At 36.8% G+C, this 25,209-nt stretch overlaps 1 protein-coding gene across 2 annotated transcripts in view; it reads left to right on the top strand.

Annotated features, from left to right (window-relative positions):
- Window positions 1-23,788, top strand: part of PTCHD4 (patched domain containing 4) — a gene marked incomplete at both ends in the record, with an annotated part of 192,499 nt that extends 168,711 nt beyond the window's left edge. For both annotated transcript variants that reach the window (XM_081296193.1, XM_081296192.1), the window contains one exon: window positions 22,155-23,788. In XM_081296193.1, the coding sequence (XP_081152319.1) occupies window positions 22,155-23,788 (1,634 nt within the window). The remainder of the gene's footprint in view (window positions 1-22,154) is intronic.
- Between the last annotated feature and the right edge of the window lie 1,421 nt (window positions 23,789-25,209).

Raw genomic sequence — 25,209 nt, 5'->3', positions numbered from 1 at the left:
CTCTATATGCTCTGCATGTTGCTGATCGTTCTGTGTCTTTATTTCTTAACCATTAATTGGAGGGTAAGTAATATGTCTGCCTTCCAAGGAGATCTTGAGCCTCAGTCGCAACACTCACTGGGATCCTTTGCGTACATCTCCTCACTTATTACAGGGCAATAGAAAGTGCTCCCAGTCTTTGTTCACATGATATATCTTAAGGGCTCATTTGCCCCAAGAAATAAAGGACCACTATGCTTATAAAAGGAGTCTGCCCAAGATCTTTACTCTTTTATGAAAGTTGAATTTTTTTTTTAATTTTTTAAAATTTTTTTATTGGTTGTTCACAACATTACAAAGCTCTTGATATATCATATTTCATACATTAGATTGAAGTGGGTTATGAACCCCCAATTTTACCCCAAATGCAGATTGCAGAATCACGTCGGTTACACATCCACAATTTTACATAATGCCCTATTAGTAATTGTTGTATTCTGCTACCTTTCCTATCCCCTACTATCCCCCCTCCCCTCCCCTCCCATCTTCTCTCTCTACCCCATCTACTGTAATTCATTTCTCTCCTTTTTTATTTTCCCATTCCCCTCACAACCTCTTATATGTAATTTTGTATAGCAATGAGGGTCCATGCAATTTCCCTTTTCTCTCCCTTTCCCTCCCATCTCATGTCTCTGTTTAATGTTACTCTTTTCTTCCTACTCTTCCTCCCTGCTCTGTTCATAGTTGCTCTCATTATATCAAAGAAGACATTTGGTATGTGTTTTTTAGGGATTGGCTAGCTTCACTAAGCATAATCTGCTGTAGTGCCATCCATTTCCCTGCAAATTCTATGATTTTGTCATTTTTTATTGCTGCATAGTACTCCATTGTGTATAGATGCCACATTTTTTTTTATCCATTCATCTATTGAAGGGCATCTGGGTTGGTTCCACAGTCTAGCTATTGTGAATTGTGCTGCTATGAACATCGATGTGGCAGTATCCCTGTAGCATGCTCTTTTAAGGTCTTCAGGGAATAGTCCGAGAAGGGCAATAGCAGGGTCAAATGGTGGATCCATTCCCAGCTTTCCCAGGAATCTCCAAACTGCTTTCCAAATTGGCCGCACCAATTTGCAGTCCCACCAACAATGTACAAGTGTACCCTTTTCTCCACATCCTCGCCAGCACTTGTTGTTGTTTGACTTCATAGTGGCTGCCAATCTTACTGGAGTGAGATGGTATCTTAGGGTGGTTTTGATTTGCATTTCTCTGACTGCTAGAGATGGTGAGCATTTTTTCATGTACTTGTTGATTGATTGTATATCCTCCTCTGAGAAGTGTCTGTTCAGGTCCTTGGCCCATTTGTTGATTGGGTTATTTGTTATCTTATTGTCTAATTTTTTGAGTTCTTTGTATACTCTGGATATTAGGGCTCTATCTGAAGTGTGAGGAGTAAAAATTTGTTCCCAGGATGTAGGCTCCCTATTTATCTCTCTTATTGTTTAGTTTAAGTAAGTCCCATTTGTTGATACTTGTTATTAACTCTTGTGCTATGGGTGTCCAATTAAGGAATTTGGAGCCCGACCCCACAATATGTAGATCGGAGCCAACTTTTTCTTCTATCAGACGCTGAGTCTCTGATTTGATATCAAGCTCCTTGATCCATTTTGAGTTAACTTTTGTGCATGGCAAGAGAAAGGGATTCAGTTTCATTTTGTTGCATATGGATTTCCAGTTTTCCCAACACCATTTGTTGAAGATGCTATCCTTCCTCCATTGCATGCTTTTAGCCCCTTTATCAAATATAAGATAGTTGTAACTTTGTGGATTAGTCTCTGTGTCCTCTATTCTATACCATTGGTCCACCCGCCTGTTTTGGTACCAGTACCATGCTGTTTTTGTCACTATTGCTCTGTAATATAGTTTGAAATCTGGTATCGCTATACCGCCTGATTCACACTTCCTGCTTAGAATTGCTTTTGCTATTCTGGGTCTTTTATTTTTCCATATGAATTTCATGATTGCTTTCTCTATTTCTACAAGAAATGCCATTGGGATTTTGATTGGCATTGCATTAAACCTATAGAGAACTTTTGGTAATATCGCCATTTTGATGATATTAGTTCTGCCTATCCATGAACAAGGTATATTTTTCCATCTTCTAAGATCTTCTTCTACTTCTCTCTTTAGGGTTCTGTAGTTTTCATTGTATAAATCTTTCACCTCTTTTGTTAGGTTGATTCCCAAGTATTTTTTTTTTTTGAGGATATTGTGAATGGAGTGTTTTTCCTCATTTCCGTTTCAGAAGTTTTGTCGCTGATATACAGAAATGCCTTTGATTTATGCGTGTTGATTTTATATCCTGCCACTTTGCTGAATTCATTTATTAGTTCTAGTAGTTTCTTTGTAGACCCTTTTGGGTCTTCTAGGTATAGAATCATGTCATCTGCAAATAGTGATAATTTAAGTTCTTCTTTTCCAATTTTTATGCCTTTAATTTCTTTCATCTGTCTAATTGCTCTGGCCAGTGTTTCGAGAACTATATTGAATACAAGTGGTGATAGAGGGCATCCCTGTCTTGTTCCGGATTTTAGAGGGAATGCCTTCAACTTTTGTCCATTCAGAATGATGCTAGCCTGAGGCTTAGCATAGATAACTTTTACAATGTCAAGGTAAGTTCCTGTTATCCCTAGTTTTTCTAATGTTTTGAACATAAAGGGATGCTGTACTTTGTCGAATGCTTTCTCTGCATCTATCGAGATGATCATATGGTTCTTAACTTTAAGTCTATTGATGTGGTGAATAACATTTATTGATTTCCGTATGTTGAACCATCCTTGCATCCCAGGGATGCATCCTACTTGATCATGGTGCACAATTTTTTGATGTGTTTTTGTATTCGATTCGCCAGAATTTTATTGAGGATTTTTGCACCTAGGTTCATTAGAGATATTGGTCTGTAGTTTTCTTTCTTTGAGGTGTCTTTGTCTGGTTTCGGAAGCAGAGTTATGTTGGCCTCATAGAATGAATTTTGAAGAGCTCCCTCTTTTTCTATTTTCTGAAATAACTTGAAAAGTATTGGTATTAATTCTTCTTTAAAGTTTTTGTAAAACTCCGCTGTATACCCATCCGGTCCTGGGCTTTTCTTAGTTGGTAGTCTTTTGATGGCTTCTTCAATTTCATCCATTGATATTGGTCTGTTCAAATTGTGTGTATCCTCCTGACTCAGTCTGGGCAAATCATATGACTTAAGAAATTTAACGATGTCTTCACTATCTTCTATTTTATTGGAATATAGGTTTTCAAAATAATTTCTAATTGTCTTCTGTATTTCTGTAGCATCTGTTGTGATATTGCCTTTTTCATCCCGTATGTTAGTAATTTGAGTTCTCTCTCTTCTTCTCTTCGTTAGCATGGCTAAAGGTCTGTCGATCTTATTTATTTTTTCGAAGAACCAACTTTTAGTTTTGTTAATTTTTTCGATAGTTTCTTTTGTTTCAATTTCATTGATTTCCGCTCTGATTTTAATTATTTCTTGCCTTCTGCTACATTTGCTGTTGTTTTGCTCTTCCTTTTCTAGGGCTTTGAGATGAAGTGTGAGCTCATTTATTTGTTGTTTTTTTCTTTTTTTGAGGAATGACCACCAGGCGATGAATTTCCCTCTTAAAACTGCTTTCATTGTGTCCCATAGATTCCGATATGTTGTGTCTGTATTTTCATTTATCTCTAAGAATTTTTTGATTTCCTCCTTTATGTCTTCTGTAACCCCTTGATCATTCAGTAACATATTGTTCATTTTCCATGTGATGTAGGATTTTTCCTTCCTTCTTTTATCATTGATTTCCAGTTTCATTCCATTATGATCAGATAAAATGCATGGTATTATCTCCACCCCTTTATATTTACTGAGGGTTGCCCTATGGCATAATATATGGTCTATTTTTGAGAAGGATCCATGTGCTGCTGAGAAAAAAGTATATCCATTTGATAATGGTTGATATATGCTATATATGTCAGTTAAGTCTAGGTTATTGATTGTGATATTGAGTTCTATAGTTTCTTTATTCAACTTTTGTTTGGAGGATCTGTCCAATGGTGAGAGAGGTGTGTTGAAGTCACCCATAATTATTGTGTTGTGGTCTATTTGATTCTTGAACTTGAGGAGAATTTGTTTTATGAATGTCGCAGCACCATTATTTGGTGCATAAATATTGATAATTGTTATGTCTTGTTGGTGAATGGTTCCTTTTAACAGTATATAATGACCTTCTTTATCCCTTTTGATTAACTTAGTCTTGAAGTCGATTTTATTCGATATGAAGATGGCCACCCCCGCTTGCTTACGAGGACCGTGTGCGTGGTATATTTTTTCCCATCCTTTCACCTTCAGCCTATGTATGTCTTTTCCAATCAGATGTGTCTCCTGGAGGCAGCATATTGTTGGATTTGTTTTTTTAATCCATGATACCAGCCTATGTCGCTTTATTGGAGAGTTTAAGCCATTAACATTCAGAGTTACTATTGATATATGGTTTGTACTTCCATCCATGTTTGAATGTTTATCCTTTTTTAAAAAAATTTAGTTTGTTTCTCCATGATTATCTTTCCCCTCGCCCTCTGTCTTTACTGAGGCACTTCCTACTGATGGTTTTGGTTATTGTTTTTCATTTCTTCCTCGTGTAGTTTTTTGCTCAAAATGCTTTGCAATGCTGGTTTTCTGGCTGCAAATTCTTTTAACTTTTGTTTATCATGAAATATTTTTATTTCGTTGTCATACCTGAAGCTTAATTTTGCTGGCAACAGAATTCTTGGTTGGCATCCATTGTCTTTCAGTGTTTGAAATACATTGTTCCATGACCTTCTTGCTTTCAGTGTCTGTGATGAAAAATCCGTTGTTAACCTTATTGGTTTACCCCTGAATGTAATCTGCCTCCTTTTTCTTGTAGCTTTTAATATTTTCTCTTTGTTCTGTATATTGGATATCTTCATAACAATGTGTCTTGGCGTTGGTCTACTGTGATTTTGTGTGCTCGGTGTCCTGTATGCATCTTCAATTTGTATATCTGTTTCCTTTTTTATTTCTGGAAAGTTTTCTGTAATTATTTCATTCAGCAGGTTACTCATTCCCTTCGTTTGAATCTCTGTACCTTCTTCTATCCCGATGACTCGTAAGTTTGGTTGTTTTATGTTATTCCATAACTCTTGGATGTTTGTCTCGTGATTTTTTACCAGCCTTTCTGAGTTGGCTAGACTCTTTTCAAGATGGTATATTTTGTCTTCATTATCTGACGTTCTGGCTTCTACTTGCTCCACTCTGTTAGTGATACTCTCAAATGAGTTTTTAATTTGGTTTATCGTTTCCTTCATTTCTAGAATTATTGTTTGATTATTTTTTATAATCTCTATCTCCTGATAAAGATGCTTAATTTCTTCTTTTATCTGTTTATGCAATTCATTCTCAATGTGTTCTTTCGCTGCTTGAATTTGTTGTCTTGTATCCTCTTTAAGGTTCCATTCCATCTGTCTAAGGTGTTCCTTGAGTTCTTTATATGACCATTTTTCTGATGACTCTAGGTCCTCCTGAATATTTAGGCTGTCCTGCATTGTTTGTTCTCCTTTTCTTCCTTGCTTTTTGAAGCTGCTCATGTTACTTCTTGTTCTGTTTGACTGCTGAGTTACTGTTTACTCCTATAAATTTATTTGATGCTTGGGAGGAAAGGTATTAGAAGGGAAGGGAAGAAGTCACTGTAGCCGCAGGTTTCAATGAAGTTATCTCCTCCGCCGCAGTCTGATGACGTCAGTTCTCTGCCATGGTGGTGTCTCTTGCAAATGGCGACAGTTTGTTTCCCTTTGCCGGGCGACCAATGCAACGGGTGGGTCCTTACTGTCTCTCCCAAGCCCCGTTTCAAACCTGTGGCCACTACTTATGAAGGCTCCATAGGCATTTACCTCCATAGGATGAGAAGGGCTGACCAGTTGTTTCAGCCAGATGGATTAATGCTGAGTCACAGCTGTTTGTCTGCGGGAAGCAGGTGATCGGGAGCTTGAATTCAGCCGATCCGGGCTCAGTGTGTGTTCTGAGAGGCCCAGACTGTTCGCCCCAGATCCACGTCAGCTCAGCATTGCCTAGTGATCCTGAGAAAACAGATTTAGGTTGTTTACGACTCCCTATGCCTGCACAGCTGAAGAGGTCAGAGACTTGATCTCTCTGCGCCCGCCGCCATCCTTCCTGTATCTTGTATCTCCGAAAGTTGAATATTCAAAGAATTTTCATTTGTAAATTTCCACATAATACAATTTTCTTAGCATTATTCTAACATGGCAGGCAACTCCATTGACAAACACGACTGGCTCTGCCACATGAAGAATGGAGAGCCAACATTGAAATCTACCTCTTTTACTTACATTTCATTGATGAACTTTGTAACTTTATCCACAAAGTATTCCTAGGATACTATGTCTCATGAAAGAGAAAGCAGTCTTTTCTTTGAGGACATCCTCAGTTGATGAAGACAGGTTTTGTACAATATTGACTTGACTGCATCTGTTATATAATTTACCCATCCATGAAATTATAAGAGTGATATCACCCTCTGCAGCATAGGAGAAAATGGGAGAAATACAGCAATTTACGGCATACATATCTCAATCCCTCTACTGTGGTTCTCTAACTGTAACATCACAGGGGTTATCATCTGGTATTCCCTGTCTGCTCTGTCTGCCTTTGAGCTCAGCAAGTTTACTACAAAATATTTTAACAGCACTAGACTGAAAATAAACAAAAAAATTCTCTAATTTCTACATGTCTACAACACTGCTAGATACTGAGCAGAAAACAAAAATTGAGACCTGGTCTTTGGATTCACTCTTTTTGCTGCAGATGGATTCTAAGCAGATATTATCTGAATATCAGTAGAAGTAATGAGATGATTGGTCCAGAAAACATGGAAGGTACCACGCTACCATCTCCAGTATTTGAAGTATGGTTATGTGGCAAAATAATTGATATGCAAGGGTACAGTTGGGAACAGATTTTAGAAGTTTCATTGTGACTAATTTTAACTCTAATTATGAAAGAACATTCTAAATTTCAGAAAGTATCTTGGTAGCATGTGCACCTTTTGGGAATGTAGAAGAAATCTATTTCAGGGGGAAGGTGGAATGTGCTCTCACATAGCACTGTGAATTACATATGGTAGGTTCTTGATTAATGTCTATTTATTTGTTCATTGATTGCTTTGAGAGGTGGGCCTCCAGGGTTAATATAGTCTACCTCTTGAGAAGTCTCAGAAAGTGTCAGAGTTTTACAACTGCTGACCTGCTTTCATTAGCTTTTTCTTTAACATTTCTTTGTGAAAGACATGTTCTTCCTTTGTTGTCAGATACTTATAGGTGAGACTGTTCTGAAACAATGTGAGCTTGTTTTGTTTTTTTGTTGTTTTGTATTGTAATTGCTGAAAAAGCTCTAGAATTATCATATATCGCTAAGCAATGGAAAACTTCAAATAATTTGCCTAAACTTTCTGACAGTCATGTGACTAAACTCATCCTTCCCTAGAGCCTAGTTAGCTGTTCTGTAGCTTTCTGGGAGGGTTTTCATTGAACTGTTTCTTATTATTGTTTCTTGATGAATCTCCTAATGGAAATGGGCAGGACAAGTCCACAGGGATTATCAAGAAGGAATAAGATTTATCATAAGAGGGCAATAAGGTCCTGATGTGCTATATTAACTGTCATTTCTGTAGATAACTTCAAGAATGATTCTCAAAAGTGTATTTTAGTACATTGTGAGCCTATAGCTAAGATCTCAAATGAATATTCACCTATAAATTTTTTAAATGATGGCTAATGTTTATTGAGTGTGTAATATGTGCTAAGGGCTGTGGTAAATGCTTTATGAGGACCCCTCATTTATCATTCCCAGCGGCACTGAGATAGATGCTTATATCTATTCTACACATAAGCAAACCTTCATGGAGAGGTTTCTTGTTGAAGGTTACCTAGTTAGGAAGTGATGCAGCTAGGATTTGAATCTGGGTATAAGTATTAAAGCCTGAGATTGCCAGCCTTCCACCATCCTGCTTTCTACTCCATCCCTTATTCTCAATCCTCTGCCTTCAGGATTTAACACCACACATTTTCTGACACAACTTCTTTGCATTAAATTGCAAAAAAGCAATTGCAATAAAACCAAGCTAAGCCATGGATAGCTGAAAATGGACAAATTGAAGACAATTATGGTGAGAAAAGCCCTTTACCACTGAAAAGGAAAGCTGAACTTATCAGAGATCCCTTCAGATTACAACACTCCATCACTTCAAGATGATCCTCTATCAGAGGTCTCCTTGATACAACTCAGCCTGCTGCCCAGAAACTCAGCTCTTGTACTCCTGAGAGTGACTCTAATTGGCTCTGAGTCACAGAATAACTTAGAGACTAGAAATCTCCCTTTCAGCAAACTCCCTGCCAAAAGAGAGCAATTCTATTAGCATAGAATAGAATTAGTTCTTAATAAGAACACACATATAAATAGCTCAATTAGTTGAATCTAGTTAACTAAAACTCCTTGTATATCAGCATTTTACCACAATTCTAAAGACAAAACAGCCAAATTCCAAAACAGAAGAATACTTTAAACTCTGCTTTAGGCCTGGTGCTCTCTCAACATAAATGCACAGATTTTTACAACTATATTTATGGGAGCAATAATTGTGCGCCATGTCTTTGTACTAATGTACACATGTGTTATGCCACCCTCTGAAGTATTTTTGGTTATTCCCTTTCTTTTTTATTTTTCTTTTTTATTTTTTTAATTTATATATAACAGTGGAATGCATTACAACTTTTATTACCTATATAGAGCTCAATTTTTCATATCTCTGGTTGTATACATAGTATACTCACACCAATTTGTGTCCTCATACATGTACTTTGGATAATAATGATCATCACACTCAACCATCATTAATTACCCCATGCCCCCTCCCTTCTTCTCCCATCCTTCTGCCCTATCTATAGTTGGTCTATTCCTCCCATGCTCCCCCTCCCTATCCCACTTTGAATCAGCTTCCTTATATCAAAGAAAATATTTAGCAATTGTTTTTTGGGGATTGGCTAACTTCATTTAGCATTACCTTCTCTAACTCCATCCATTTACCTGCAAATCTTTGCAAGTTAGTAGATAGAGCCACAGAGCAGTTCATTTATTCCAGGCCAATATCTAACAGATGATAGCGAGAAACTTTAAACCCACATTGCCTAAAGCCTTAGATAATATATCAAATTACCTTGTGTTTTTTGACACACAAGAAAATGATGACTTCAAAATATATTATTCAATAAATAATAATATAATTAATACTAATTCCTATATGCCAGGAACTATTCTAAGCATGTGACAACTATGATCTTATTTCATATTTGCATCAACTCTTTAAAATTTCCAGATGAGAAATCAAGGCTTTTGGAGATTAAAATAATTCTCCTTAATCACATACATTGATGAAGTCAGAATAAGAACCAAAATGCCTAATACTAGTGTTTATATTTTTAATTGCTACACATGGAGCCTTTTCTTTTTCCATTTTTAGGACTATAAAAAAGATACAGGTCTAATGCATTTTAGAAAAACCTTTTCCCAATAAAGTTAATCAACCAATAAAAGCAGAATCTAAAAGGAAGTTCTGCTTGATTAATTTAATGACTATTCAAATGATCAGAGCCATCCCATTCCTGAGCTTTCTGGTTAATTGAGTTTCCACTGAATTTGACTATTATGTTTAGAGAGAATTCCTGCTATGGAATGATTTTATTTCATCTTCATGGATAGGAAAAGTAGCAAAACATTCGGGGATGCCCCTGGAAAGCCTGTCCTTTGATGCATTATGCTTTCATTAAGAATCTGTGCTACAACTCTGAAGTGTTTCTCTAGAATGATACTTAATATATCCTGAGATGTGCGTAACTTAAATTTGCAAAGTAAGATCCATTTCATTTCAAATATATTTCCTAATGATTGAATCAGACATTCTAAAAGCATCTCCAGCTCTTGGTGCTACAGAAATCCTAAGTCATCATCCACTTTACCCTTTATGGGATAAAAGATCCCAAAAGCTTGCAATTAATGAACTGTTAAATTCAGACATATGGATGTGATATGGTTTTCAAATGGGACAAATAGGAGTTATTAAACTTCAAAGTGATCACATTTTGCCATATCTTTTCAGTACGAGGCAGTCAGGAAATAACCTTCAAATTAATGAATTAAATATTCTAATCAATCTTTGTTCTTTAAATGGTTCTACCTCAATAAATTCTAAGGCTATCTTAATTTTCATTCTTCTTAATATCTTCTTTAATATGATCCTTTATTCCAGATCTTTATTTTTTAAAGTGAATATTTGCATTTAATCTGTAAACTACTGTTTTCTAGGTCTTTATTTTTAAACAAATGTGTACATTTGTGTTTAGTCTGTAAATCACCAATCCATTCCTCATGAAGATCACATAATTTTCTGCCCACTCCTAATATTTCCATTCATTACCTTGCTCTGCCTAAAGCAATGAATTTTTATTTCTATGTGGCTCCTCCTTTTTTCTACCATAATACATCCTTGTTAACTTCCTCTCAGAAGATCTTTCCGCTTCTCATATGTCCAACTGGCACTCTCTTTTCAGTGAGAACACGACTGAAATATCAATTCTGCCATGAAGCCACCCCTCTTATGGATGATATGTATGGTTTGCACATGCAAATTCTCCTGGACTAACCTGTCAGCCAGTGCTTCTGCTATAACTCCTATACTCAAAGATACCAACTTATGAAGTCAACAACAAACAAAAGTTTTAATGTAAAATATTTTTCATTTTCCAAAAATATTTGTCAAAAAGTATTAATAAACTCCAGTCAAAGACCAAGAGAAATACCACTATAATTGAAAAAAGTTAGGTTTATTGACTTATTGCAATTAATAAAATCCCACACCACTGAGAGCCATTGAATAATTTTATACAGAGGGTATTAGAATGGTTTTATTTTATTATTTTTGTCAGTGTCACATGATCTAGAAGAGGGTGCAAGGGAGCATGGTTGGTTAGCATCAAGAAGAGAAAGTAATTCTACAATCATTTATCTTAATAATTTTTATTTCTAGAAGGAGAGAATATCATGCAAACTGAATCACTGATTGCAAACAATGGATGAGATTATGTGCTTTTTCTTATATATTAAGACTATTATAAAATGTACAACAGTTCTGAAAAATCACACAGTAAGAAGCTATTACTAAGTTCCATGTTTTCTTTTGCAAGAGCAAACTTAGTAAAGAAGTAGCAATCAGTTCTGTTGTTTTTTTTTCATTTTTAATTTTTTTATTTGAGCTTTATGGCTATACATAATAGTTGGATTCATCCCAAATAACTCATACATGCCTGGAAATCAATTTCAGTTTAGTCCTGTTGTTCTTGATGGAAAATTTGAACCATTTTAGCTTTCAGGCATTGTTTGTTTCTTATTTGTGCTCACTCATGGTTATGGAGGGGTCTTGTTTTGCCTCAATCCATCCAGGTCACAGACTGACCTTTCCTGATGCTGTTTTCGTGAGATTATCTGTGGTCAACAGAACAACATTAAGCCCTGTTTTGAACACCAGACTAGCTTCTGACAATGCCACAGCCTTCTTAGCAGGACCCAGCTATGAAGGATGCTTTTATTATTTTTTCCAATAAACAATATATATATTCATTTATAAAATTTAGAAATCATAAAAAGTATCAAGAAAAATAATGAAAAGTTCAATGGTAATACTTTTTATCAGAGAGAGGGAGAGAGCAAGAAAGCAAGTTTTCATGGGTACTGGCTCTGTGGTGATGCTTCAGCTCTAGGCAGCAGCCAGGCCCTGTAACAAGGAAAGCTGGAAAGAATTCCAGGGATCCCCCAAAGCTAGCTCAGCTGTGGCAGTGAAGGTATCAGTAACCATGCTGCATTCAGAAGCTTGCAATTAGAAGTTTGCATTCAGAAGCCAGTGATTTGGAACATTGTTCATATCAAACATCTTGCAGTTGCCAGCACTGTGCTTTTCCACCCCATAAAGTACTTACTGTGGACCAAGCACATGTACTAATTTTTTTTTAATTTTTTTTATTGATTATTTATCGCATTACATAGTTCATGATATATCATCTTTCATACATTAGACTCAAATTGTGCTTTGAACTCCCATTTTCACCCCAAATACAGATTGCAGAATCACATCTGTTACATATTCACATTTTTACATAATGCCATATTAGTGACTGTTGTATTCTGCTACCTTTCCTATCCCCTACTATCCCCCCTCCCCTCCCCTCCCCTCCCATCTTCCCTCTCTACCTCCCCTGCTGTTGTTCAATTCTCTCCCCTTTTTTTTTTCCCTCCACATGTACTAATTTATCTAAAACTCATAATGCTCTTACAGGTAAGTCCCATTGCTATCCCATTTTATAGATGAATAAATGGAGAGATTGGAAGAAAAAAATAGTAAATAACTGCCCAAGATCACAGAGCTCAATGTAGAAGATCTCAGATTTAAACTCAATAAGTCTGTTCAGGGGAATGTGCTACTAACTACAATATCGAACAGTATGACTTACCTAGTTTTGCCCAAAGTATGAAAATTATGAAAGTAATACTATTACTACTGTAATAGTCAGTAGGTTTTAGATGGTTTTACCTCCATCTCTCATCTGTATTGGACTCTGTCTTCCAACACACACACACACACACACACACACACACACACACATATAGAATGTGTATGTGTAGATTTTTGTGTATTTGTGTGTACAAACACACACATACATATATACACTGGGTTTTTAAATTTTTAAACTATATGTGGAACTGTAAATTCTCAAAAATGAATGAATGCAAACTCTGGAATAACATTATTTGCATTTTTCCTGTACACTAAGAGATATATAAAATGCTCAAAAGCTTTGAAAACCATACAGTGAGAATCTGATACTACATTCAATTTTTTTATCATAAGGGAGTGAATAACATCCTTTAACCTTCTTCAAAGTGCATGGGATTACTGTCCAGATTGTAGTTTCCTGCCTCCCTCTCCCTCTACTGTGTTTTACCTTCATCATGCACTGGAATGTGGACATTTCAGTAGAAGTCACTTACTACCTAAAGACAACATGAACCTAGACCCTCCCTATTGCACAGCACCATGAAAGTTTTCCAGGTGAAACCATCAGACACAGTACTGCCGCAGTCTGGCTAGGCACAAAATCACAAGCCACTTAAGCAGGAACAAACTTTATTTCTGAACTCCACCAGCACACTCCACACACGCTCCCGGGAAAAATGCTGAATGCCATGCCACACAGCTCCTCCTGGGACACACTACACCAACAGGAAATCCCTCCTCCGAAATTCCCTCCTACCACACTTCCCCAACCAATGGGAACTCTCCAGGAGTCCCTTGAGAGCTCCAAAGTAGCAGGCCTAGGCAGACAGCAGGGGTCTAATCTCCAATTGAATGCATATCTTAACATATCATCTCAATGGCTTGCTGGGGTCACCTTTCAACCGAAAATGCCATGCGTCATTCCTACTTGGCTATGGCTCTCAGCATCTCCTCCCTTCTGTATAATTAAACAACAAGCAATGTGGCTTATGGACCGTGCCTGTTAGATTGTCCAATACAACATATGATGCTTACCCGTCATCGGATGAGCTGACCTCTAGGCGTCAGCCTCCTGTCTTAGGTTGGTACCACTGCAATTGGATCATACCCATCACTGACTACCGGTCCAGCATACAGCCATACTTGTGGATAGGCCTGTGCACCAGTGGTGGGGTGAGGTTCTTTGCCTCACCTCTGTTGGCCCCCAAATTTGGCCTTTGCACCAGTGTGTGGGGGGGTGAGGTTCTTTGCCTCACCTCTGTTGGCCCCAAATTTGGCCTTGGTGCCAGTGGGGGGGTGAGGTTCTTTGCCTCACCTCTGTCGGCCCCCAAATTTTAGACCATCACTAGCAGAAGGGAGGAGGATACAGAAATGCCACGACACCAAGCCAATTGACGGCTCCTTTGGAAAAATTGTATCACTGGTGACACCATCAGCAAAGATACGCCAGCACTACCACAATTCACTGTACCAACAGATAGTTCACAATGTATACAAGTGATACATAGTCCAGGCAAGTTCTGCAAGCAGTTCAAAGCAGAGTAATCCATCAATATGTCTATTTCCTAAATCGACTCCTTGATTGAGCATTACTTCTTGATTTATTATTCATTGATGCATCAGTTTATACAGTTTGTTGTGATAACTATCGAAGAAGCTGTAGTTTGGTTTCATCTTTGTCTTCACTGGCACTGGGATGAAGATAGGAATTCTGGCAATGATGCTAAAAAAATTATGTGACATTCCAACAGGTACTAAGGAAACAATTTTCTGAACAATTTACATTATCCTGAACAGAATTATTAAATATAATGAAAAGGAAAGGTGAAAGTAAACAAACAGATCTGTTAACCTCCTTATTTGTACACATATTAAAACAATCCTCAACAGCTGTTTACCCAATTTAAATTAAACCATTAAAATCACGTGAATAAAGAAAAATTCGGATCCATTTTTTTATGAGCGCTCCTCATATATGATATATGGACATACGCACACACAGACATACAGCACAAAACACAAGTGTGCACACAAACGTACAACACATAAGACAATAGTAAAGGCCTTATAGATTTACACAGGTGAAATCTCCATTGCAATGTTTAAAAACTCCACAGTCAAAATATAAAACTGATCAGAAAAACATTAACCTAGGTCTGTATGAGCTCAAAAAATAAAATAGAACTTTATGATGTGGAAAAATGCAATAATAAAATAGATATTGAAAAAAGCATCCTGGTTAATCACTGTCGCAGATGTAAGAATAGCCACGCTGGAGCTCTGGATATCAGTTGTTATGGATTTGAGTCAAATCATCTTCTTTTTGGTCTGTAGAAATTGCTTTGGTTAGTCTCTCTGGAATCCAAATCAGCTGCTGTTCTCCCTGTGGAAACACACAAACAGAACCCCGACTCCAGACAATCACTGGGTCAGGACCTTTCCATTGTCCTATTAGAATATCCTTCCAAAGTACCTTAGGCTTATGTATATTTTTTGGATACATATGTCTTTCCGCAGCACTAAGCCCTGATGAATGCAAATTTTAAAAGTTTAGAGTAAAAAATGTTATTTTAAGTTTATCTTTGGGGGATATATATATCCCTTTCCAATTCCCCCTTTTTACTTTAATAAGTACATTTTAATAGTTTGATGAGCTCTTTCAACTATGCCTTGTCCCTGAGGATTGTATGGAATTCCTGTTATGTGAGTAATGCCAAATGATGAGCAAAATTGTTTAAAAGAGGTAGAGGTATAGCCAGGTGTTTGTGTAAAAACCACTATGGCCGTTATTTAAATTAAACAAAAGGGGGAAATGTTAGAGTCTGTAAACAAGTCAGGATGGCACCTGGCATTTTGCCAGAGGGAGTGGTTTGTGAAGTAACGCCAGCGAGCCATTAAGTGTGGAGATTCCTTATTGGTTGACTGCTGTATCTAGTTTATGTTAATTAAGATAAGCTGTGTGGAATGTATATAAACCCCTCCTGTCCTACAATAAACGGCCCCCACTCCTGCTGTATCAATGTACACAAGTTGCTCGTCACCCCCCCCCCGTTATTTTGCTGCAGCCGGACTTCGACACAGTACACCCCAGGAAGCAGCAGTTTGGAGAATTTCTGTTGAGTAACTTCCTACCCCTTGTCTTTGTAGGCTATATAAGCACCAAGAGGTAAAAGCCTTGGGCAATCTTAATGAACTGACAACCTAGTAGGGCTTGATAATCACCTATTTATTCTAGATGAAATTTTAGTGAAAAGTAGTCTATGAAAACACACTAATCCCTACCTCCAGCTCAGACAACTTTAGGATTAGAAAATATCTAAAAAAAAAAAACTTTTCAGGAGTGCCTTATGGTCCATTTCTAATTTATCAAATAGCAACTTAAAGCAAGGTCCTTCCTTTCACATTCCAATTCCTATTTGACATTCATAATGCTGAACCAGCCAAATTTTTAATGAGTTATATGCTGATTTTACAATTAGGCATCATTAGCATCTATCACCACTTCTACCAAAAATTACTGCGTAACACTGATCAAGTCTCCTTCTCAGTAAAAGGAGGCAAATTATATCTATTTCTAAATCCTGTGATGAATAAAGGACTCTTAATAATTATTGTAAGAACTAATAATAAATGTTATTATTGAAGTTGTGTTTTATATTTTTATTAGCCTATAAAATATATAAATAACAAATAGTATAAATAATTAATTATATAAATAGTAATAGATATAACTAATATAACAATCTATTTTATATAAACTGTACCTTTTGATATTTTTAAAGTAATATGATTATTATAACAATTGTGAAGAGAAGGATGTGTTAAAATAGATATTGATCATAGCAAACTCAGTTCTACAAATATATATTAGGCACTTATTCAATGCCAAATAATTTGGATTCAAAAACAAAAAGGTAAGTGACTGTCCTAGAAAGTGAGAAGCTTCTTTGGAGCTTCTTCGAAGGAAAATCAACCGAGCATAGGAGTAAATGCCCTAAAGTGATTTGAAACAGAGGAGAGGCTTCAAACTGCTGGGGTGGCTTCGGAGGGCGAAGGGAAGCTACTAGGAATGGGATCATGCTCAGGGTGAGATTCTGCTTCAGATCATCCCAAGTCGGAAACACCCAACTGAAGACTGTAGTGAAGAATGAATACATGATCAATTGATCCCATGTAATGCCAAACAAGTAAAAAAAAAAACTCAAAATGCTGATTAATTACCTAGATTTTTTTTCCCAATTGCTTAGCTGATTCAGATGACTAAGATGTTACTGTTTCATATATTATTCACTTATTTATTTGGCGGTCCCACAGTTAAAAATTCCAATACAAAGTCAAAATGCTCTTTTCCATCCGTGCTTAGGGATGGCATCCATAAGCATATTTATTGAAACAGTAGCTAACCAAAGAAGACATAACTGCAAAGAGAAAGCAGAAACTTTCTTTGGAGTAGGTCATGAGAAGTAGTATTTTTTTTTCACCTTTATATCTTAAGTCTCTGATGTAAAGGTCAAACTTTCATGTCCTACTGAGAGCTTAACATGTGCAAGAGAAAAGGGAAACCCACCCACATATCTCCCCAAGGCAATTATAGAGAATTCTAATTACACTGATTAAAAAGAACTAGAAGCCCACATAGGGTGCTTATTAAAACAATATATCAAAGAAAATCCCAACAGGGAGTACTAATGGAGTCAGTTAGAATTAGTTCCAATTGGAGTTGATGTTTATTAAAACTATTTTGTTTGGATTCATGGGTTTGGAGAGATTGGTTTTGAGATAAAAATGTCATCTGGGAAGACTGTAGTGGATTTTTAGGAAAATAATTCTGTTCTGAGAAAAGCCACTTTAGGCCTAGCCATGTCACCAGAGAGTTTTTCTACAGCAATAAGAGAAGAAATCTCAAGCTGATTCAATGACACTGAAAGTAATATCTACACAAAATATCACTTCCACATATTCTATTCTTATTTCGTGTCCCTGCTTCTTTATTTTTAAAGAGGTATTGATGGTTTTGTCATAGTGGCAATATATTTTTCCATGTATATTTCCCTAATTTAAAAACAGTTGCATTAGAAGATATGATTAAAATTGAACTCAGAATTATCCAAGTGAAAATGACCCAGATTGACAAGGTTAAAAAAGATTGTGTTTCTTTTTTATCTTTATACCATATATTGGCTAGAAAAAGTCCTTATATACAGAAACTTTAAATAAATATATATGGAATTGAATAGTATATGGTTCTTATGGACAAAATTGATAAACATATAAAGATGCATAAAATCTACACTTTAGATTTTATGATAAAAAGATGTGATTTGAGGAGCTGGAGATATAGCTTAGTTGGTAGCATGCTTGCCTTGCATGCACAAGGGCCTGGGTTCAATCCTCAGTACCACCAAAAAAAAAAAAAAAGATATCATTTTTGAATCCACCTAGACTCAAGAATCAGAGTTGATTTAATTTAATCAACTAAAGGATATTTCTTGGCATCTATCATCTATTGTTTTGTCACATATTCTACATAAAATGTATTGCCTGCCCTTGAAGAGCTTGCAATCTAAGCAAAAAAAAAAAAATTGAACATATCTTGAGAAAGGCATTTTGTTTCCTAACAAAATAGCCCATGGTTGAGAATCAAAATGAGTATATAATCACTACAGTAAGAGTTTAAGGAACAGAAAAAAAATCATGACATTTTGGGTCACCAGAGATGCTTCATAACAAAGATGATAATTGCACTGACCTGTAACAGATTAATGAATATGACCAGCAATGAGGCTGTAATATAAAGCAGAAAAAATGACATGAACAAAACCAAAAAAGATAAGACTGATCATGGGCATGATTGTGGACAACATTAGTCCAGTCTGTAATAAATTTCAACTTTTAGGAGGTGGTCAGACTATGGAGAGAATCAAATAAGTATATATCAACAGGAAAGCTCTGTAAAATACATGACCCAATAAATGAAACATGCCATTTGGAGATCAGGTTTCCAGTCTCTATCTCACTTAAAACAATTCCCTAACATAATGTGGTTTATCTTCATGCTCTCACACATACAGACCTTTGAACTACATAAAGCAAAAATCTGGCCTACATAGTGTACCTAATGTTCCATTAAAATGACCATCAGCAGTGGCAAGCCAAATTTAGCCACAGTGCCATGTAGCCTTTGCCCCTTGTGACTACAAAGATAGCAAGAGTCCTCATTTCTGAAGAGAGATGCTCTAATTAAAGCATTACTTCAATTACCTTAACCACTGTCCTAATATTTTATTTTTGTCAAGGGAATAAGAGGCAGTATCCTGTTTAGTCAAGGAGCCTTACAAAAGATAGGAATGAATACTGAGTGTTATTTGTTAAGAATCATTGGACTTAATACAATGACACATATGTTGAGCTCATAATTAAATGCGAGAAAGAATAGATTATTGCCTCAATAATTAAAATTAAAATCACTGGCCTTTTATTCAAAAGTAGTACTGTAGTAGTTTTCATAACCCTTCCTACTTGTTAGGGTAAATTTATCTTTCCTGCCTAGAGATCAAGAACAGAAAACTTTGGAAAATAAGTAGGATTTATATTTCCCCAATACCTATTTCCCTTTAGTAACAATTAGTAATTAATTACAGTTCCCAAAGTTAGTCAAGGTGTCTTTAGAATCAAATATTTATAATATATACAATTAAAAGTACAAATACTATAATCAAATTAATTATGAAGCAAGACTCCTTACATTCCCTTAAAAGAGGTCTTAGTAAATGCAACTCACCAACAAAACATTATTGGTTAGGAATAGATTCAGCTGCATATAACAGTAGCTTAGTCAAATGGATATTTAGGTCTTTTTTAAATAAAAGAATTCCAAAGGAAGGCAGGTTATGGCTCTTATTAGTGACTCGATGATGCCGTTTAGGATAAAGTGTTCTCTGGTTTTCTAATAAGCATCCTTAGATGACTACCAGTTATATTGCGTTGTCCAGAACTACTAAAAAGTTTCTTCTCAGCAAAAGAAACAATCTGTAAGGTGAATAGAGAGCCTACATCTTGGGAGCAAATTCTTACCCCTCACATATCAGATAGAATACTAATCTCTAGGGTACATAAAGAACTCAAAAAGCTAAACACCAAAAAAAAAAAAAAACCCAATCAATAAATGGGCCAAGGAACTGAATAGACACTTCTCAGAAGAGGATATACAATCAATCAACAAATATATGAAAAAATGTTCATCATCTCTAGCAATTAGAGAAATGCAAATCAAAACTACTCTAAGATTTCATCTCATTCCTGTCAGAATGGCAGCTATTATGCATACAAACAACAGTAAGTATTGACAAGGATGTAGGGAAAAAGGTACACTCATACACTGCTGGTGGGACTGCAAATCGGTGCAGCCAATATGGAAAGCAGTATGGAGATTCCTTAGAAAATTGGGAATGGAACCACCATTTGACCCAGCTATCCCTCTCCTCGATTTATACTCAAAGGACTTGAAAACAGTATACTGCCGAGACATAGCCACATCAATGTTTATAGCAGCTCAATTCACAATAACTAAACTGTGGAACCAACCTGGATGCCCTTCAGTAAACGGATGGATAAAAAATGGAATATTACTGAGCAATAAGAGAATAAAATCATGGCATTTCCAGTAACTGGATGGAATTGGAGAAGATAATGCTAAGTGAAGTTAGCCAATCCTCAAAAAAGAAATGCAAAATGTTTTCTCTGATATAAAAAGTTTGATTCATAGTAGGGTAAGGAGGGGGAGCATGGAAGAAACAGATGAACTCTAAATAGACCAGAGGGGTTGGAGGAGAAGGAAGGGGTCAGGGGGTTATTAATGATGGTGGAATGTGATGAACATCATTATCCAAAGTACATGTATGAAGACATGAATTCGTGTGAATATACTTTGTATACAACCAGAGATATGAAAAATTGTGCTCTATGTGTGTAATATGAATTATAATGTTATAATTTAAAAAGATAGCAATATTTTTTTTAATTCTGTACTGTGAGGTACAAGTTTAGAATAAAATACTTAAGGCTTTTCATCCAAAAAATTAAAATAGCAGGCTGGGGAATAAGATTTTTAATCATGTATGTTGCAATCTAAATAAAAGTAAATAAAGATAGGAATCATGTAGGTCAATTAGCAAAATCTACCAGCAGCCCAAATTCAGCATGATTACCATAAGACTCCAGTTATGTACTATCTTTGTTAAAACCCTACTAAGTGAATTGGCTATGGAACACATAACTCCAATATCTAGGTGCCACACAAGGTCCATTTTCCAGGTTTTTGTGAATTAGGTCATTTTGTGCCTTTAAGCTGCATCATTGTCTAATGGATTTCTTGGAGAACAGCCCAAGCACAGCTTGTATCCATTCACATAAAAGGAATGTGTTTAGGGTTGCTCTTCCTACAAGGGCAAGAGTAATCTATGAAGATTTCCACTCATTCAGAAAGTCACCAACAGACATATTGTGAATGGTGATTGACAGATCCAATTCAGAGAACTCAATAAAGTGGGGAGGGGGGTTGTAGATATGGTGTAACACTTTATTTTCCCAGCTACTTTCTTTTTTTTTTTTTTTTTTTTTTTTTTTTTGCCAGTAAGGAAGTAGTGATATCTTAAGAACTATCAAATTCCTGAAAATAACAGCTCAGTAGCTAACAGAGTCTGGCACACAGTGGGTGTTCTAGTAATATCTGTTGAATAAACCTTTTGCCTATTAACCCTTAACAAAAGCTTCTAGAGGTTGGTTTAAAACAAGCATTCTTCATCTACTTAAATAAAGAAAAGGCACCAGTCAGCATCCACTCCATGCGAATTAAAGCTCACTGAGGAGCCCAAGGGAAAGTGCTAGCTGCGATCTCTCACCATGAAGGTCTTGCCCTCTCTTTGCATGACCTCGTAATTTTTTATTCACATTCAATGTTAATTAATCAGTTCTCTATGACTTGGCTTCTACTCTATTTAGCCACTAAGCAAATTATCAACATTATAAAAATCAATTTCATGTCATTTTTAAGTGTTTAATATCATCTAATAAATTTCTATATCAGTATATTAATCACCTTGAAATAGAGGTTAAGAACTGTAAGTTGACCAAGTACTTGAACTGATGTCAAAGGTACACAAAGAACATCCCCTGCACTGGACCGCTTATGATTCATTTAGAGACACAATATGTGATAAACTGTGTGACAATGTAATGTTAGGTCCACCACTGTCAGATTACTAGAACAGACAATGAATGCTTCATCTTTGCCCAAAATACCAATATATTTGGGCTGTACTAAAGTGGAAATAAATACCAAATACATCCTGTGTGTAGCTCAATATTCTGAGATGTGATAAGCGGGTCACAGCACTTAGAAGATTAGAATATGTCTGTTTAGCATAGATAATCTATATGGAATTTCAGTTGAACTAGAAGAAAATAAAAACAACTCTTCTTTTTCTTCTTTTTTAAACATTAGGTCATGGAACTAAAGGAGTATTTGAGCTTCTGTCTGGATGGCGGAGAACCAAAGAGAATTTACCCTTCAAAGACAGGGTAGCAGATGCCTATTCTGATGTGATGGTCACCTATACCATGACCAGCTCCCTATACTTCATCACCTTTGGCATGGGGGCCAGCCCATTCACAAACATAGAGGCTGTGAAGGTCTTCTGTCAAAACATGTGTGTCTCTATTCTGTTGAACTACTTCTACATTTTCTCTTTCTTTGGCTCCTGCCTGGTCTTCGCTGGACAACTAGAGCAAAACCGCTACCACAGCATCTTTTGCTGCAAGATCCCTTCTGCAGAATACCTGGACCGCAAACCTGTGTGGTTCCAGACAGTGATGAGTGATGGGCATCAACAGACATCCCATCACGAGACGAACCCCTACCAGCACCACTTCATTCAGCACTTCCTCCGTGAGCATTACAATGAATGGATTACCAATATCTATGTGAAGCCATTTGTTGTCATCCTATATCTCATTTATGCCTCCTTCTCCTTCATGGGGTGCTTGCAGATCAGTGATGGAGCCAACATCATCAATCTACTAGCCAGTGAGTCCCCAAGCGTTTCCTATGCCATGGTCCAGCAGAAATATTTCAGCAACTACAGCCCTGTGATAGGATTCTACATCTACGAGCCCCTCGAATACTGGAACAGCAGCGTCCAGGAGGACCTCCAGAGGCTCTGTAGTGGATTTACTGCAGTGTCTTGGGTGGAGCAGTACTACCACTTTCTGAAAGTCAGCAACATTAGTGCCAACAACAAGAGTGACTTCATCAGTGTCTTACAAAGCTCATTTTTAAAAAAGCCAGAATTCCAGCATTTTCGGAATGATATCATCTTCTCCAAGGCAGGGGATGAGAACAACATCATTGCTTCTCGCTTGTATCTGGTGGCCAGGACTAGCAGAGACAAGCAGAAGGAAGTCATAGAAGTGCTGGAAAAATTGAGGCCCCTGTCCCTCTCCAAGAGCATCCGGTTCATCGTGTTCAACCCCTCCTTCGTTTTCATGGACCATTACAGCTTGTCTGTCACAGTGCCTGTTCTGATTGCAGGCTTTGGTGTTCTCCTGGTGTTAATCCTGACTTTTTTCCTAGTGATCCACCCTCTGGGAAACTTCTGGTTAATTCTTAGCGTCACCTCAATTGAGCTGGGCGTTCTGGGCTTAATGACATTATGGAACGTCGACATGGATTGCATTTCTATCTTGTGCCTTATCTACACTTTAAATTTTGCCATTGACCACTGTGCACCACTGCTTTACACATTTGTATTGGCAACTGAGCACACCCGAACACAGTGTATAAAAAGCTCCCTGCAAGAGCATGGGACAGCCATTTTGCAAAATATTACTTCTTTTCTTATTGGGTTGGTCCCCCTCCTATTTGTGCCTTCGAACCTGACCTTCACACTGTTCAAATGCTTGCTGCTCACCGGGGGTTGCACACTTCTGCACTGTTTTGTTATTTTACCTGTGTTCCTAACCTTTTTCCCTCCTTCCAAAAAGCACCACAAGAAAAAGAAACGTGCCAAAAGAAAGGAGAGAGAGGAAATCGAATGCATAGAGATTCAAGAGAACCCTGATCATGTCACCACAGTCTGAGGGGTGTAGACCAATGGATTGTTTTTATTTTCCAATATTGCACAATGATGCAGGGCGAGTAAAGCTCAGACCTCAGCAGCTTGGGCTGGCCAGGGGTAACAAGGCAAGTCAGAGCAAAAGCGCACACAATTCATGACATGTCCAAGTGTCTGCTTCTTGGGCCAGTGGGGAAGAGGGAATTAAAAGGGGTGGGGAGTTCTTTGCAACCTTGTTCTCCATGAAAGATAAATTTCTGGACATGATCTTAGAGCCCTTCCAAGAAAAGGATGAATCAATGAAGTGTTAAGATAGAAGGCCAAAAGAACCAACTGCTTTTATAAAGAAAAGGCTTCAGAGAGATGCAGAAGAGAGAAAGGTGGCCTCCAAATAAGGAAAAAGACCTAGGAAATGTCAAAATTGCCATGTCAGTTTTCATGTTTGTTTTTTGAACAGGTTGGTCAAAGGAAACCTATGCACTTGGGAAGTACATATTTAATCCCGTCTAAACCAAAGGACTTCCCGATCCATTTTATGTGTACATATATATGTATATATGCCATATATACATATACTTAGATTTGTCTTTATTGTACATTGATGTTTGTGTGGGGAAAAGTGTCCATTTGCAGATAGGCTGGCCTTTCTCTAGAAAGTCAAATCAGCTTTAGCCAAATATATAGATTCATTAATGGCCATTCAAAATTTATAGACTCATTAATAACCATTTAAAATCAACACAAATGTCTAGTCAGCAAGAGGGTTATTCAGCTGTGTGATAAGCAAGAAACAAAACAAAACAAAACAAAAAACAAAATGTGAATCCATTAGATTCTACCTATCATCAGTCATTGAGACTCTAGTTTTGGAAGAGTTAGCAAAAAAAAAAAAAACCGCAAAAAGGCATTTGAATTAATTATCACATTGACAGTGTTTAAAATCACACATCAAAGCTAAGTAGTTGATATGGCTTTTCATTGGCCTTAATAGTTATCTGGATTTGGAGGGTTGATATGGTCGAAGAGCTTACCCACCTGCAAATGAGCACTTTACACATGTTACCCATATATATGTGTTTAAGGGTGCACAAGTTTTGTGTGGTGTGTATGTGTGTATGTGTGTGTGTGTGTGTGTTTGACTTGGGATATTCCATACTTATAGCATTCTTATTTTAGATGGTAAAAATATACTGCCATGGTATATAGGTAATTAACATAGGAGAAAGGAAACAACTAAGAAACACTGTAGAGTGAAATAGAGTAAAATGGACTCTCACCACTCATCACCCAGCAACAAATGGTTCTTAGTGTAAGGAAAGTATTCTAATGCTATAAACTCTAGTGTGTTCCTTGCATTAATATTTGAAACATTAACCCAGGCCATGATTGAAATAGTAGTGGTCACAGTAATTACTACAATATCATTTCGTAGCTTCTTGCAGTATC

The sequence above is a fragment of the Spermophilus citellus genome (genome assembly GCF_964194105.1).
Source record: "Spermophilus citellus genome assembly, chromosome: 5".
Taxonomy (NCBI): domain Eukaryota; kingdom Metazoa; phylum Chordata; class Mammalia; order Rodentia; family Sciuridae; genus Spermophilus; species Spermophilus citellus.
This window is presented reverse-complemented; position numbering and strand designations above follow the sequence as displayed.